The sequence below is a fragment of the Trachymyrmex cornetzi genome, unplaced genomic scaffold (assembly GCF_001594075.2).
Source record: "Trachymyrmex cornetzi isolate Tcor2-1 unplaced genomic scaffold, Tcor1.1 scaffold1639, whole genome shotgun sequence".
Lineage (NCBI taxonomy): Eukaryota > Metazoa > Arthropoda > Insecta > Hymenoptera > Formicidae > Trachymyrmex > Trachymyrmex cornetzi.
The window spans coordinates 12,311-29,154 of NW_017296244.1; the positions used below are offsets into that span (position 1 = coordinate 12,311).

Sequence of the window (16,844 nt, forward strand, 5' to 3'; positions counted from 1 at the left end):
GAAATAGGCCACGCGATAGTAGTATCGACTGTCCGTGCCAAAATCGTAACAGATTTCTCTCCGTGTAGAAATGGATGGAGTATAGACAAATAAATGAACATGTTAATTTTTTCTGTAATATTCTTTATTACGTATATCTGTTTTAGACTTTATTTCGCATCTATATGCAACGAATTAGTCATTGTTAATAATTATATGTATCAGCATTCTTTCGTATAAATATTTTTGTGATATCCCTTGTTTTTTAGTATAATTACTATTCGACTGATATAAATGCGTTATAAAATAATTCAGATAACATCATTTTAGCCCATTCTTAAAATATCGCTAGTAAAAATTGAATATCACCTAGATAATTAGAAAAGAAAATGTATATTAATAAATAAAAAGAATGGCATTAAGACATTTTCTTTTCTGAAAATCAAGACGAACTAAATAGCAAAAATCCAATCAATAAATCTGCAAACTATATCATCATCAAGCAATATTGTACAATTCTTCTGTTAATCCTCAGCACTCATCTCATTTATAAACTGGATTGAGTTTTGTCATTGATTTTTTAAAAGTAAAAATACATGTATAATTTTTCTCTTTTATGTTTATTGAATCCACAATTAACAACGCATTAATAATTAAAGTTAACAAGAAATCATTTTTTGTTAAAATTCTTAATAATCCCTCAAGCAATTATCCCAAAATAAATATATGAGTGCAAGGAATAAAAATATGAATGATTATCAATATACAGAGAAATTCGTATAGGTATAAAATTTATAAATATATAATTGATATTATATATTTATAAAAATTTAATATATACTAGAGAATTGAAAAAAGATCTAAGAGATCATAACGAAATATAATTGAACCCAAGCCTAAGGATATATAATTGTTTTATACATTCTTATAAGAGATTTATATTCTCGTCGAATTTTCGTCCTAAATATAATTTATGTGTATATAGAAGGCGAGTATTTCACAAATAAAATTTCTGTATATCGAAGATGTTATTCGTATTAGTATAAACGTATGCGTACAAAATTATTCTGATATAAACGCACACAAGTAACTGCCGGAACAATAATTCAATTATCAAAATTATTTCTGCGATGAACTAAACTTGCACTTTCTAGTAACAACGCAGTTACGCATCCTCCAATAAGGACGCCTCTAGCATTATTTTGCTTTCCAATATAACGAAATATAATAATCAAACATCTACATTAAAATACTAGACAACACCCGATGTACTTGTCTCACATTCTCAAGAATTTTTATAAAAAATATTGCTAGTAGTCGGCGTTTTGATTAGATCAAAAAAACATAGGTATATATACTATAGTAGCTTCTAGCATACACTTTATGAATAATATATACGAGATAGTCGAACAATTTGATACTAGTTGAGCCTCTCGATTAATAATAAATGAGAATGTGTCAATGATTCGCTTACATAATTTGTCTTTCGGCTACTATATCTTTGTAGTATTTTTAATATTAAAAAAGAATTACATGATCGATATTAAATGTATATTAGCTGTGTCCATGTGTAAAGTATTGCACTAAAAACACTGACAATTTACGATGACAATGATTTATTTAGATCTCTCGAAATCGTCACTTCCCCGCGTTCTCTGGCAGTTTACTTATTAATGATATGTTATTAGAGTATAAATGCAGATCTATGTGACACGAATAATGCGTTTATCTTATTTAATACTATCAGATTATTAACCATTTACTGGAAGTGCGAGCATAATTATTCATTAAGCACGTAATTAAATAGAAATATAAAATGTATCAATCCATTTATTGTATATGTTCTATATTAAGTTGGCACTTGTATAGCTATATACGAAAATAAGTTATATCTGTAATCGATGTAAGGAAGAAGTCTGCGTAAGTTTATTTCGCGTGCGTAAGCTTAAATCCTGTGAGGAAAAAGCATTTGTTTGATAGTTGCTGTTATGCTCTATTACTGCCGACAATTCGTCCCTTCTGATAAGTGACGCAAATTAGGCCACAGAACTAAAAAATTAGCGATTTTAATGCAGTACTTCACATAAAAATGTCGCAAGCATGAGATATGCATTCTGTTAATTTCGCAACGCTATTAAAAGAGCGTCAGCAATCGTTACACTATAAACATGATTCTTCTATTGATATTTGTACATATATGTATATGTTTTGTCTAAAGAGACAATATTAAAACAAATTTTTTAGCAGCTTAGCTAGTTAGCCCGAGGCAAACATAAAAAGCCACAAGTTGTATGTTAAAAATCATAAAATTTGCGGCTGGTAAAATCTTATTAGCGCTTATAACTTGATACTACTTTTGTAACTAAAACGATTCGGTCTTTCTTAAACGCTTGTAAAAGAAAGATAATCTTCAAGCGGATAATTCCTCATATTAAAATTAATAATCCTTTTCTAAAAATCTGATGATTATATCGTCAGATCTAGAAAGGCGTGTATAACAAGGCCTATCCATTTAAGACACTTTTTTTTAAAGGAGCAGAAAACTCGAGTTTCGCCAGTTCTGCTCTATGAATCTTGTCATATATATTACATAAAATAGATAAATTTCAACTACTTAATTCTTTTATGCAATTGTTCCGTTTTTATAAAAAAACCTATAAATGGCAACTTTTCTACTACTTTCACAGCAGCTGTAATACCTACTTTTTTGGCGAATTCAATAATCTTACTCGCTCTTTTTCCTCTTCGCTGACAAACACTCTAGTAAATACTATATCACCTGTGCTAAGCGTTTGGCAAGCCACACTAGTTCCAGCAGCTTGACGATCCGTTCGCGGACTGTTGGTCTTACCCTCTTGACACATACAGACGCATTTGATAGGCGATGAATCCGCATTGTTGACGGAAAGCTGGTCAGTCGCAGAGCTCGTAACAGCTGACAATATGGCTTCCAGTTTCTCAATCTTCTCCAGTTTATCCATCCGACCATCCGAGAGTATTTCGTCCATCATTTGCATTGACTCTGTTAGACTTGGAGTATCAGCGTTCCGTGGCGACAATATGCCACCTAAAAATTAATTTCCAGATCTTCAAACTATGTTTATCATACAAAATTGCCAAAAAGATAAATCCATACTTTCATGATTTTAAAAATAATATTTTAAACTGTGTATATACCGGGTGTCTCAGATCACCCGTACACTCCTTTTATCTCGGAAACAGAGCATTTTAGAAGAAAACGTTTCAGACAAAAGTTGTGGGTTTCTAAATGATCTATTTAGTGATCTGATCAGTCTGACCTTGGGTGGCGTCATCAAGGTCAGAGTAACGGCACTTTGAATTTTTTAAATGGAACTCCCTATTTTTCATTGCATATCTTATAGCACACCTCGAGAGCTTTCCAAAACATATTAATAAAATATTTTTTCATGAAGTACTTTTCGAGTTATTAAGCTTGAAAGTTACAGTACCGCCGACATTAGCACTACGCAAGGTGTCCGACCAACGGCTAAAACCTCTTGAATGTTGTTCAGGATCATGTCCTGAATAACATTTGTTAAAATCAAGGTCACTGGAGATTGTTTCTCTTATTTTCATTTTTGCAATAAAAATTCATTTCTACGTAAAAATAAAAATAAGAGAAACAATCTCCAGTGACCTTGATCTTAACAAATATTATTCAGGACATGATCCTGAACAACATTCAAGAGGTTTTAGCCGTCGGACACCTTGCGTAGTGCTAATGTCGGCAGTACTGTAATTTTCAAGCCTTATAACTCGAAAAGTACTTCATGAAAAATATTTTATTATAATGTTTTGGAAAGCTCTCGAGATGTACTGCAAGAATATGCAACGAAAAATAGGGGGTTCTATTTAAAAAAATTCAAGGTCAGATTGATCAGATGACTAATGCCCATTTCCACCAATATAGATTAACTTTAATCTCGGTTCAACTTACTCTTCGTCTTTTTCTAATCTTTAGAACTAGAAAAAGACAAAGAGTAAGTTGAACCGAGATTAAAGTTGATCTGCGTTGGTGGAAACGGACCTAAATAGATCATTTAGAACCCCACAACTTTTATCTGAAAAAGTTGTAGATATATATATATATATTTACAATTTTAAGTAGTGCTTTTGTATTTTAACTTAAAATGAGATATTTTACCAGAATGAGAATTTTCCGATGTGTAGCTTTCCAAGCTTTGATATTCATGATCATCCGTTTTATCGTCATCGTCGTCATCGCTGCTGTCAGCCTTATCTTGACCCATGTTCTCTAGCTTTTCTAATTTTCTAGCAACTTTATAACTTCCTTTGAGCTTTTCCTTTTCGTCTTCGGTAAGATCCAAATAGCGAAGAAGCCGAATTTCACGGTTACTCAGTACGATATTTTTACTCGTCGCTTCTTCCATCCTCTTTTTCAAATCTGATAATTCGGTCGCGATCTTTCGTTGTTTCTTACGCGCTTTTACAATCGCCGGTCTTATATGCATTTGAATCTGTTCTTCGCAAAGCTCCGCAAAAAGATTTTCTTGTTCCAGCTTTATAAGTCTGTCAATAATAAATAAAATCATTATTTGTATTAATCTGTTATTCATGGGAAGAATTAATTATTCACAAGAAAATTATGAATAAGATGACACACCTAGACATAGCATTATAAACTTGAGGTACGAGACTTAAAACATCGCTACTCGCATAAATTAGCATCTCACGAGTGATGGGTCGCCGAGACCAATAACGTTGATCCTTACGATAAATATTTTTCAGTTGTTCCTTTAGCGGATTACACGGAGCACCATAATGATCGCACAAAGTGTTCAAATTAACATTTTTAACTTTGTACACAGGCTTCCCCGTTTCTTGAAACTGAAGCACTGCGTGCGCAGCCTATAAAAGATATTGCCATTTCATATTACATTTATGATGATACATTATTTCTATATAAAAAAAATACAAAGAACATTAAGTACCTGTGTGTCAAAAACATTCGTTAACGTAATATTAAATTGATTATATAGATTGACACTGTCATTTCTACAATCATGAATCACCTGCAAAAATGAACACAAGTTTACATGTTTGAAGCAGTTACCTATCTTTGTGAATTAATATCTGTATGTATTTTTATCTGTTATATATTGTTATATATTTTTACCTTAGTAACATGAGGATGTTCCAATAGCTTTTGGAGACCACCAGCTTGAACGAGGCCCGGGCACGTGACCAAATCGAATACATACGCTTGACCGCTCATTGTACCGATTTGTACAAGAGTCAGCTGTCCTCTAACACCAAGATTTATGCCCTCACAATCGAAAGAAACGACCACCTTGCCGTCAGGCGGAGGCTTTCGAGGATTTATTATGTCTTCTGTAACTTGAAGACTTTCCCGCAAAGTTGCTATCACCTTGGTCTGCTGTAATACCTTCAATTTCCACGCGTCGCCCATCTGGGCGGCTTGCAGACTGCGATCTCGTTCTGTGTTATCCGCCAGAGTTCTCATAACGATTGTATTAAATCTCTGTTTCAGAGACTGCTGCTGCAAACTCACGGGCGGTGAATTATTATTGCTTTCAACAGCAGGTGATGTGCACGCGTTCTGTAACGAATTAGGTTGAGATGTGGCGTTATTGCAGACGCTTTCCATTTGATCCAGAGGTGGCTGAGAGAGTTGGATTTTGCTCGGTGGAATAATCGGCACCACATTGTTTGTGTGAGCCACATTGTTACTCTGACTGCGTTGATTGCCGCTTGAAATCTTCGTTTTCGCGACTGCGGGTTCCATCACGGAAGATTTCGGTCGGCTTATCAACGTTACCAGATTCGTTTGCACGTGAAAAGCGTCTGGGAACATTTTTATGAAAGTAGACAGATCCTGTGATGTCTTGAATATACTCGTCCAGTTTTCGTAGGAGAATTTCTCATTGACCATATTAAATAACTGATCTATGAGAATCGGACCCTTTTGCTCGATGCATACACAGAAAAAGTCCAACAGTTTCGCCGTAACGTCCGGATCTATCGGAATATCTGGCTCCAGTTCATGAAAGGGCTCCGGCTTCATGCCTTCATATTGTTTCAATATTACATTATCTTCGCTGACTACGAACGCATCGGGGTACTTCATAAGAAAATCACGAAATTCTTTATAGTGCTGACCGGATATATGCCTGACTTCCGGCGAGGCTTGCGATCGATGGCCCAAGAGACTTTTAATAGGCACCTCGGTACCTACTCCGTATTGCAATAGCTTATTAGTAAAGTATTCTACGGCCTCGCGGGCATAGTCGCGTTTACCCGATTTATTTCCGCTCTCCTCTTCCACGACTGGTTGAAACGTATTGACGGATACATACTCGCCGTCGATCAGAAAAAGTGCCGGATACTGCGCTAGAAATTTCTTAAGGCCACTTTGCGAACCTCCCGCTATTTGACGCATTTCCTTCGTGAATCCTTTAGCCCCGAACTGGCAACTTAGGTCGTGCAATGTACGTGGACCGCCTTTGTCCATCAGTCGTTCAAAGAAGAAGAGAAGAGTCATGTTTCTGACCATTTCGTACTCGGAGCTATCCATCTTTCGTATGTATAGCTGCACAATCAAGAAATTTATATTTATCACATACACTCTTTTTCCTTCGAAATGTGTCAAGACATTCCCTATAAAAAAAATATCAATTTTGTCATGAATATTATATATAAACTTTAAGATCGTTATACTATTTCTAAAAATTCCTTTCTACCATTCTATTTATGTATTATTATTTAAAATTTGAAAAGACGCTGTATATGGAGTATTCATATGGAGAGAAAAATTAAAATAATAAATATAAGTTTTTTTAATAGATTATATGTACATATGGAGAAAAAACTTTTTAAATGCCATCCCATAAATAGGATGGTCAAAAGAAATGATTTAACTAGCCGAATTCTTCATAATATTGTACTTACTGTCATAATAAAATTGAAATACCGAAGATAAAGGCACATCACTAATCTATCACCATTTTGTTGCCTTTCTTGTTCTTATGCAAAAAATATATAAGGGATTCGTCCACGATTGATGAGTATATCTACTGAAATTGAGCGATTTCTAATTGAAGTAAATACTCCCAGAACCAGCATAATGGAGGAAAAGGCAGATCTGAAAAAATTGTTTGGATGCTTCAAGGTATACATTGCATCACAAATGTGATAAAACTTGTCAAATATCAAATAAACCTACCTTAGTCCCAATGTAGATAAAATTGTATTATAATAATCGCAGTCTGTCTCCAGTCATTGTTAATCGTCTCTGTTTTTCAGAAACGAATGGCTGGATGTATTATAAGATCTTCCTTCTCCTCCTCTTCCTACTCCTCTTCCTCCTACAAATGAGAATAAATATTAACAGGATTATCTCTACGGTATACTAGAAGGTTTTCAGTATGATCCGACTTGGAAAATGTAAACATCTTATACAAGTAACGTCAAGAGCTACAATTCGCAGCTTGCATCATACGAATATCAATGAGATGCAAACAAGTGTCACGTCGCGGGATATGTTTGAGACATATGTCTCTGCATATCTGTCTAAACGACAGCATTCCATACCGCAACTGTGCGGTTCAACTGGAAGCGACCTCAAGGATTGAATCTCGTGAATCTACGTTAAAGATACATATCTCTTGACAGTGTAATTTTTTACAGGTCAGACGGTTCTCACGGGAGAGACGGGAAGGCGAGACGGCGCGCGGGTGTACAGTGTTCCCGAGGGTCGTCGCGACCTCGAGCACTCTTCCTACGGTTGGACGGTTCTCGAGCGGCCGGCGCTGCTCGCCATATCCCGTCTCTCGTCACCGGCGAACGTCGGCGGTATACCTTGACGGCGATGCACAGTAGAATCGCAATTAACCCCAAGGCGGCGCGATACGTAGCATATCCCGGAGTGTATCCAGCACACCCGATGGACCTCTCCGCTTGGGAGAGATACCGCCAGAGGGACCTCCAAGTCTTCAAGTGGCCCTGCCCGGGCGGTGCGAGCCGTCACGTCACGCATTTCATTATACTGCGTTGAGCGTTCCTAATTAATCCATCCGTCGACCAAATGCGACTCTCTGAAAATAAACAGCTACGATAAAGACGTGACTCAATGCCCGATTCAACATGTTCGACAGTTTCTTTCATTTTTAATTTTATTTTCTCAATTATATGGAATCTCGATCATTGATGAATATCTGTAATTGTTATGTACACAAGATATATTAGTGCTAAAAGTTGTATGAAAATTTAAATATGTTAGCTAGCGTGATAAATTAATTTTATGATTTATTATTGTTATATGATATTTTATAGATATCTGGTGAAAATTTTTCTCAGAATTTTTCAACATCTCTAAATAATTTTATATCTCTTGAAAAATTTTTTAGATTTTTTTATACAAATTAGAACATTTTTCAGAAGTGCTGAGAAAGCCCACATCTTTTCTAGAATTCTTCATTATTCTGAAATATTCTAAGATTTTTAAGAATTCTCATTTTATTATTTCTAATAAAATTTTATAAAATTCGAAAAAGTTAAAGGTACCTTTTCAAAATAATTATAGAATGAAAAATCTTAGGATCTCAGAATATTTTAAAATTTACATTATTTAAAAAATGTTTATGATTCCACTTTTTTAATATTTTTCAAAAGTGTTCAAATTTGTATCAAAATTCTGAGAAAAATTTTCACCAAGAGATGTTATAGATCTATACTGTTATATTGTGTATGTTTTTTTTTTATTTTTATTTAAAATTATTTTTATTATCATAGACGGTCGGTTAGAACGTTTTATATCAACGGTAGATAAAATTATATTAGGCGATAATGTCTGCATCTTCAGTTATCTCTAGACTCTCTCTCTCTCTCTCTCTCTCTCTCTCTCTCTCTCTCTCTCTCCGCTGTCTTTCACTTTTTTTCCATTTAATAATGCATTTTTATTAGATTGGATTTAAATAAAATGTTTTTCTATCAAGCTCTACTGTATTAAATAAAATTAAAAGCTGCAAGAAAATTAAAATTTTTCTCCTTGAAAAACAATATACTAAAGCTTGCAATTTTCATTTCACTTCGCGGAAGATTTAATTGTATCCAATTTTGTTTAATAATAAAGTAAACGTCCAAGTGACCGAACATGTATCTATGTCCGGACATTTACACAAAACTTTATTTATTTAGGTTATTATTACTCAACTTAAACGGTTTTTAAAATATAATATTATAATTTGTTATCTTTGAATTTGAATACAGTTAAATTATATAATACTGCAATAAAAAAAGCATTTAAGATTAATAATAATAAATTTTGTGTAAATGTCCGGACATATTATAGATACATTGCCCAGTCACTGGAATGTTTACTTTATAAACCTTTTACACCGGCATGGCATAATAGATTTATTATGAAACTGTTAGCATACCTTTTCGTCAGATTTTGTGTACATACAGATATCCTAAAGTTCTCTCTCACTACCTTTTTTTGATAACTACGCGCTTGAAAAAAAAAGAAAACATTCGCCAGCAAGCGACGTACATTACATGGCAATATTTAGTCAATAATAGAGATCAGTGTTATCTGGACAGTTAACGAAGTCAGAACTGTTTTCTTAATATGTTTAAGTGTTATAATAATTTGTTTAATAAATATAAACGTAACAGACAAATTTCTTCAGGATATAACGAGTTATGAAATTTAATCGGGCTTTGCTGTTTAGAGAGAAAGTTATTAATCCGATTGTTGTAAATGAAATTTTTTAGTGCACTTGATAAGAGTCGAAAGAGAAAAAATGTTAAAGCCAGAGTCATACGATAGTGCTAAAAAAGTTGTGGAGGCACAAGTCATCGCAGCAATGCAGAAACAAGGTAATGTTCTCCTTAATTATATGAATTAATTAGCAACGTATAAGTTTTAATTAATTATTATATTTAGTGACAAATACTTAAAACAATTATTTGTATTCCGATACGTGAATTTTGATCAAATTTATAAAAGCTCATGCATCTCTACTGAAGCGCGTAGATTGGCATACTGGCTTCTTGTTCCTTTTTTTTATAAAAAAAATATGCACGATCGGCTTCAGTAAAGACGAGGCTTTACTGAAGATGTTAATTAAACTCGTACAAATTTTCTTGAAGGATACACTTTGAACGCTGTAAATAATTACGATGAGAATCTGCTGCACATCAGCGCAGCGAACGGTTGTCTCGATATTGTAAGAGAAATTTTGAACCAGAAGGAGAACTGCCGTGTCATAGATAGAAAGAATAAATTTGGATGGACCCCATTGATGCAAGCAATTCGTAATGGAAATATCGACACTGTGAAATTGCTCTTAGAAAGAAACGCCGACGTTAATCAAATGACTTATCTTGGTAAGCAAGCAAATAATTACGATTATAGTTAATAATTCTTGGTATCCAAATGAAAATTTTAAGATGGTTGATTAAAGATTTTGTTATAAAGCTTTAAAAAATAAATTATTTTGTAAAAGTCATATTACCAAATTAAATATTAAAACAAAAAATTTTGAAGTAAGAAGCTAACAACGCGGTGCTGTGACGCTATTTTAAATATAATCTTTCTTTTCTTTCCATTTTAATTACTATAGGCATGTCCGTCCTTGGATTAGCCGCTGCGATCAGTAAGGAGATGTTCGAAACAGTGTACAACGCCTGCCCGGACGCGTTAGCAAACACAGCTAACGATGACATTACTCCATTATGCATGGCTGCCATGAAGAACGACAAGGAACTGTTCTTAAGATTGTTGGAATTAGGCATACCGTCTTCGACTACTAGTTAGATGATTTTTCTATATAAAAATTCCTTTACCAATATTTATGACTTATGTAATATAAAGCTTACAGTTGTCATCCATTTCTTCAATTGTGTTATGCAGAATTGATAAGCATATTTATCGTGATAAAGAGAGATTCATAGTTATATATAATTAACCCTTAATACACACACGATTGGATCATTCCTGCACATTTCTTTTCTTTAAAATAGGAGCATCTAATGATCTCTATTCTCTCTAGCTTTTTTTAATATATTACACTACTTTACAAATACATTCTAAAGATGTTAAAGTGTACGTAAGAATCACTTAACAACTTTTATATACTTGTAAAAGTGTTAAAAATTAACTTAGATACAAATAATTCATTATGTGTACTAAGAATTATAATAAAAATAAAATGAAAGATACATCAATCTAAACTGAAGATAAAATAAAAATAGATATTTTAGGATATTTTTTATTATAACTAAAAATTTGATAAACGCTGCAGCTTAATTTTATACATCGCGAAATTGGATCATATTAAGAAAAATATTATCTATTTTTACCGATTTTATTTTTTCTTTATCTATTTTATGTAAAGCGCAAAGAAACTGTCTGAGAAATTCTTATAATAAGCACAGATGGGTACACTCGTATTATGATGAAGCGTTCCACAATACCGGAAATAGCTGCTCTGGCGAACGAAGAACTGGCCATAGATGACTATTGGAATGATACATCAGATAACATCGAAATCATAAGCGAACAAAATATCAACAGTACGACAAACGATCGTTCTATTTCAAATGATGATGAGAATAAAGGAGAAAAACCTAAGCTGTATTTGTTACAATTTCCTGCAGTAGAATCCGATAAGCAAACTAGCAGAATTTCACCAAATTTAACCTATGATGTGTTCATGTTTCCAAAAGCCGAGTTTGAAAAGGATAGTCTTATAGAAAAATCAGACGTTTCCTTAAATGAAAATGCAAACGATAAAAGTACGGAAAATAATTTGGAAAAGAGCTCCGCGACGGACGAGGATGAGCTTGAATCATCTCCAACTATACTTCAAAGGTACAAAAGGCATTTACAAATTCAATAATTATTTATTGAAGGCAGAATGCTTTTTCTATAAATGTCTTTTAAAATAATATATATATTTCTTGGATATAAATTTAATATATTTAAATATTTCAAGATAATATTTAATGGAACAACATTCGGTTTATATAGATTGCAGTCAGTACGACCTATCGATCTCGACATAAAGAATCTCTCGTGCAATTTTAACGTCACTCTGGGATTCACACCCGAATTCAGCCCTGTCAAATCGCCCAACGTGCCCCCTGACGTTAACGAAGAGAATGTATTTGGCGAAAATACCCCAACACCACCGCGCTGCAAAACGCCACCGAAGGGAATGCTTCTGAATTGGCCACAAACGAAAATGATCATGGTACTGAAACGCTTCGGACTGAGTCAACACATCCCTATATTTCTTGAACAGGAAGTATGTTGAAAGAATGTGTATTAGAGTTGTTAGACAGTATACAGTGATAGTGATTCTTTTTGCAATTATAATAAATATATATGTTTATTGGTATAATTTTTAAGTATGTACGATTCGTTTTATTTTATTTTAGGTAGACTTTGACTTATTTCTAACACTTACGGATAACGATTTGGTAGAGATCGGTATTGAGCACGAAAGAGAAAGATGCGATTTGTTGGAGGCAATAAAGGAATGCATTAATCACAAAACATATTAATATTTGATCTTTTTTATTTATTGATTGATACAATTTGTTGCTGTTTGAGTCGGAATATATAACATATTACGTTTTTTCTGTTTATTCTCAGATATAAATAATCTACGACTTATAATGGAATTAAATTTATAACTTATAACTTTAATTTATTTTTTCTTTTATTTTATTCTGATTTAAAATTGATTCTCTAATTATATCGTCAGGAACATTTTCTTATTTCTATATAAGTTGTATAATATTGTGTTTTAGATTTCTAAACGAATAATAATAATTGTTATTGAGATGGCAAATAGTAGGAATATTTTCTTAAAAATTTCTAACAACTTTTCCTTTAAATTTTATATTTCAGGTTTTTTCTTTTTAACCAACAGTTCCTTTAATGTAATATCATTATTAATTGTTTTGTTATTAGGTAAAAAGTTATAAATTTGCGTGTATATTTACCTGCACAAGAGCTTTGTTCTCAGGTTTTGATATTTTTCGCTTAAGCGACTTTTCTTCATTTATCTGCACAATTGGTTTGCTCATCGTAGTACTATCAGCCTCGCATGATATCGTCGCAATATTATCAGTAACATAATCAGTCTTGCATGTAAGAGAATTATTAATCCCTGGTGGAGATAATTGTGATGGTATTCTGAGAATGATATTGGAGGAAGCAAATTTTAGAGAAGGCATCTCGTTGTTGGTAAAGCTACTTGACTGTGTATCATATCCTGTATCACAGGTTGAAGATATATCAACCCTTGATGGTAACATCGATGTACCAGCTAAGTCACGCTGTAAAAAGAAGAACCTTTTATTCTTGTCTCCATTTTTTAAACACTTAAAGATATTTTAGTGTTTTAAATTCAAACATATAGTGTTTTGTCAATTGAAAAAGTTTAAAACTAAAACATCTTTAAGTGTTTAAAAAATAGAGACAAGAATAAAATATTTTAATATATTAAAAGTAAACATTTCTTCTTTGACTGCAGCTGCTCGATATATTCTATGAAAGTTATGTATTAATAAGTTGCAGTAAGCGTAGTATAGCCAAACATATCGATTTAATCTAATTTTAGAACAATACAATAGCTAATATCTTTCTCTCTTTCTATTGTAAATCAATTAATACGTTATGTAAAAAAATTGTTTCTCTTAGTTATATATATATTTATTATCGTAAATGATAACAATTAAAATATTATTTTATAAAAAAAAATAAATACTAATTTAATAATTAAAAAAATTATTAGCTTTAAGTGAGAAATTTATTGAGAAAGTAAAAATGAGAGAGAGAGAGAGAGAGAGAGTGTGTGTGTGTGTGTGTGCGCGCGCGTGCGTGCGTGCGTGCGTGTGTGTGTGTGTGGATATTATAAGATATGCAGTGTTCTCACTTCCATGCGTATAACGTTCAATTGCTGTCCGCATAATTCCCTCATTCTTTCCCCTAAGTCTTCTTCAAATGTGTTAATTGTAAATACCGGATCCGTAGACAGAAAAATATCTAAATGTCTTGACGTTAAGCACGTTTCAGGATATAAGCGAACGGAGCTACACCAATCAAATCCATCGAAGTAATCGAATTCGATTTCGTAATATAAGAGTCCTTCCTCGTTATCTGGCAATATGTAGCCATGCTAAAACAAAGAGAACAATTGTTGCAATTGATATTTTTCATAATTATACTTGGCAATTAATATTAAAAAATAATCCTATCGAATTTATTTCCGAACAATCAATTACTCTTTGTGCATACCTAATTAATTTTTATTTTAACAAGAATAATATATAAAAAATCAATAAAATTGTGAGTTTGAGCAATATCAATTTTAATAAGTTATAAATGAATTCTCACCATATTTTTCCAATATTCCCGCAAATTTTCGTAATCCTTGAACAAGTACTTTTCCTTAATTGCTTTCGATTTGCTCAACACGTTTCCCTTTTGCATACTACGAATAAGTATTTATAGAATTACTATTACGCAATAACTACACTTATATAGTTAATCGTATAATAATAGTATAATAATTTATATAAAACAATTTATATTACTAATAACGAAGTTTTCCCATTATCTCTTACCTTGGTAGAACATATACTGATGTATATATAGTGATTGCACGTTGGTAAGGATTTAATCTTAGGAAAGGAATTGTTAAATTTACAGCCTTCACATGAAATTCTGCGATGTTATCTACAATATTTATCAATTTAATCTAAATTATTCTTTTATAGCTAAATTCTCTAGAGTGAAGTCTCATTCTAAAGAGTGAAAATTGAGTCAGTCTTGAAAAAGAATGGTTCAGTTTCCAATCATTAAGAATCGAGATTTCATTCTTCAGAGTGACAATTCACTCTAAAAATTTTAAAGAGTAAATTATTTTTTGTGCTAAAGAAACCTTTACATATCTCATCTGTACATATATAAAAACTTATATGGCATATTTAATGATGTTATCTATAAAATCAGTGATTCTACCGAGAATGTTTCTGATCTTCAACTCGATCGCGACATTTTTCTTTGAGCTGAGAAAATCTTGTCCCCCGACTAGATACGACCCAACCTTGTTCCACCGAGGTGCCAGCCTATGTTCCACGGTGTAATGTAGACACGTCTCGTAAACGTCATTCGGCAAGGGATGAAGTAGATCCGTCTACAACATACGCAGTCGATATCAACGAATAACTTTGATTTCATGCGAGAGATTCATTTCAAGAAGAGAGCAAAATTATATTCTAAAAAATATGGGTGGATTGGTATTCTAAAAAAAATGTGGATAACACCAGGAGTATTAAATATAATTTTCACTTGATGTTGATGTAAAAACCAATGCCGTGTAAATTTAATATATGAGAGTTAAATTCTCACTGCGTTGAGGTTGATATATACATGAACACCAACATAGAGTGGATTTAACACCATGAGTTTGAAATCATTCCATACGACACACTTTATCTGAAAACCACTTTATCCTAGGAACGTTCTTCGGACTCTCAAAGAATGTAAAAACGTCCTCAATTTGGACGTCCTTAAGATATTTGCACTGGTGAAAATAAAAATTTAAGTGTAAGTCGAATGTAAAAAGAGAGTGACAGAAAAGTTTGTTTTTGGTTTTATTACTCTCCCCTTGTATTCGATCTACGATCTATATTTTTGCTAGTGAATACGTATCCATGTCGTTAAATCCATACTGGTGTTTACTGTTTATATTAACATATGCGTGTATGTAGTACAGATCTCCTAGTGACGTTCTACAGGACGTTCTAAAAACGTTCTAACATCCTAAGGACGTTCTCAGGATGATCTTTGAGACAAAAGTGTACTGTATGGGTGAACAAGATAAGAATTACACAAACACCGCACAATCTACACACATATTTTTTAGAGTCTGCGATCTCTATGAACACGTACCATCTGTATATTAAGGGCGTCGCAATGTTTCCGAAAGATATGACTTTCCCAAAAATCCTTAGTGACGATAACGTACAGAGAATTGCCGAGCTCGAGTAATTTCCGATTAGTTATCGGAGCAGCCATCGCCTGAGGAGTTTCTCGGAGAAATTGCCTGAAAAATGAACGTTTTCTTTTGAATCGACACGAACTCCATTGGATCAAAGTGTTTATACTTCCAGGACTTTGGCCTTAATCCGCAAAATGTGTCAACGGAGTTGATGGAACGGATGCGCTACGACGATAGTGATAATCGATACATACCCGCATTTAAGCTTGTTTCTGCAATAATTGGAGTAGATTAAGGGATTGTCCTCGGAATTCATGATCTTACAGATCATGCAGCAGAGACCGTCCTTTGGAGGTATAGTGACGTTGAAGATTTCCACGGTGGAGACCATAATTACAGCTTTAATCAGACGATATAGAAAATTAAATCGTTCTGCAATGCAATACGAAGTTTATATGAAATAAAGATCGAGAGAATGGTATTTGATATTTTTATATTTTTACTAAATACTAATTAATCTAAATAATATGATAAAATAACAATAAATGATATATTGTGATTTATCAATTGCGTTATAATAGTAACAAAAAATATATCTTTATATATAATTAAATAAAATTGAGGGAGAACTTTCCGAATAACAGTTAAATCTTAAAAGCACTAATGAGAGTTGCAGTTGTCAAGTGCAATAAAGAACTCTTAACATATTTTAATATATACAATTAAAATTGTTTATTTAACTTGTTTAATCATTTCGACTCCCTTTGGAGTCTTCTTCAATGAAAATTCAAGTTACTTTGTATGCCTTCCTATCTTCAAGGTCAGTCACTTCTGGATTTCCAC

At 32.9% G+C, this 16,844-nt stretch overlaps 2 protein-coding genes across 3 annotated transcripts; one reads left to right on the plus strand and one right to left on the minus strand.

Annotated features, from left to right (window-relative positions):
• Positions 1-928: 928 nt before the first annotated feature.
• On the minus strand, positions 929-8,072 carry egl (Egl_like_exo domain-containing protein). Of its 2 annotated transcripts, none has more exons than XM_018504239.1 (8): positions 7,840-8,072; positions 7,205-7,346; positions 6,931-7,123; positions 5,138-6,639; positions 4,953-5,033; positions 4,625-4,869; positions 4,145-4,530; positions 929-3,046 (listed from the first exon to the last, which is right to left on the minus strand). In XM_018504239.1, exons 4-8 carry the CDS (start codon positions 6,554-6,556, stop codon positions 2,679-2,681), a joined length of 2,499 nt encoding a protein of 832 aa, XP_018359741.1. In that variant the 5' UTR covers positions 6,557-6,639; positions 6,931-7,123; positions 7,205-7,346; positions 7,840-8,072; the 3' UTR covers positions 929-2,678. The 2 variants fall into 2 exon arrangements, with proteins under 2 accessions (XP_018359741.1, XP_018359742.1); XM_018504240.1 differs by lacking the exon at positions 7,840-8,072 and adding an exon at positions 7,417-7,558.
• Positions 8,073-9,785: 1,713 nt separating this feature from the next.
• LOC108758985 (uncharacterized) lies at positions 9,786-12,555 on the plus strand. Its single transcript, XM_018504238.1, has 6 exons — positions 9,786-9,861; positions 10,135-10,371; positions 10,608-10,796; positions 11,422-11,857; positions 12,017-12,293; positions 12,427-12,555. Exons 1-6 carry the CDS (start codon positions 9,786-9,788, stop codon positions 12,550-12,552), a joined length of 1,341 nt encoding a protein of 446 aa, XP_018359740.1. The 3' UTR covers positions 12,553-12,555.
• The last annotated feature ends 4,289 nt before the right edge of the window (positions 12,556-16,844 follow it).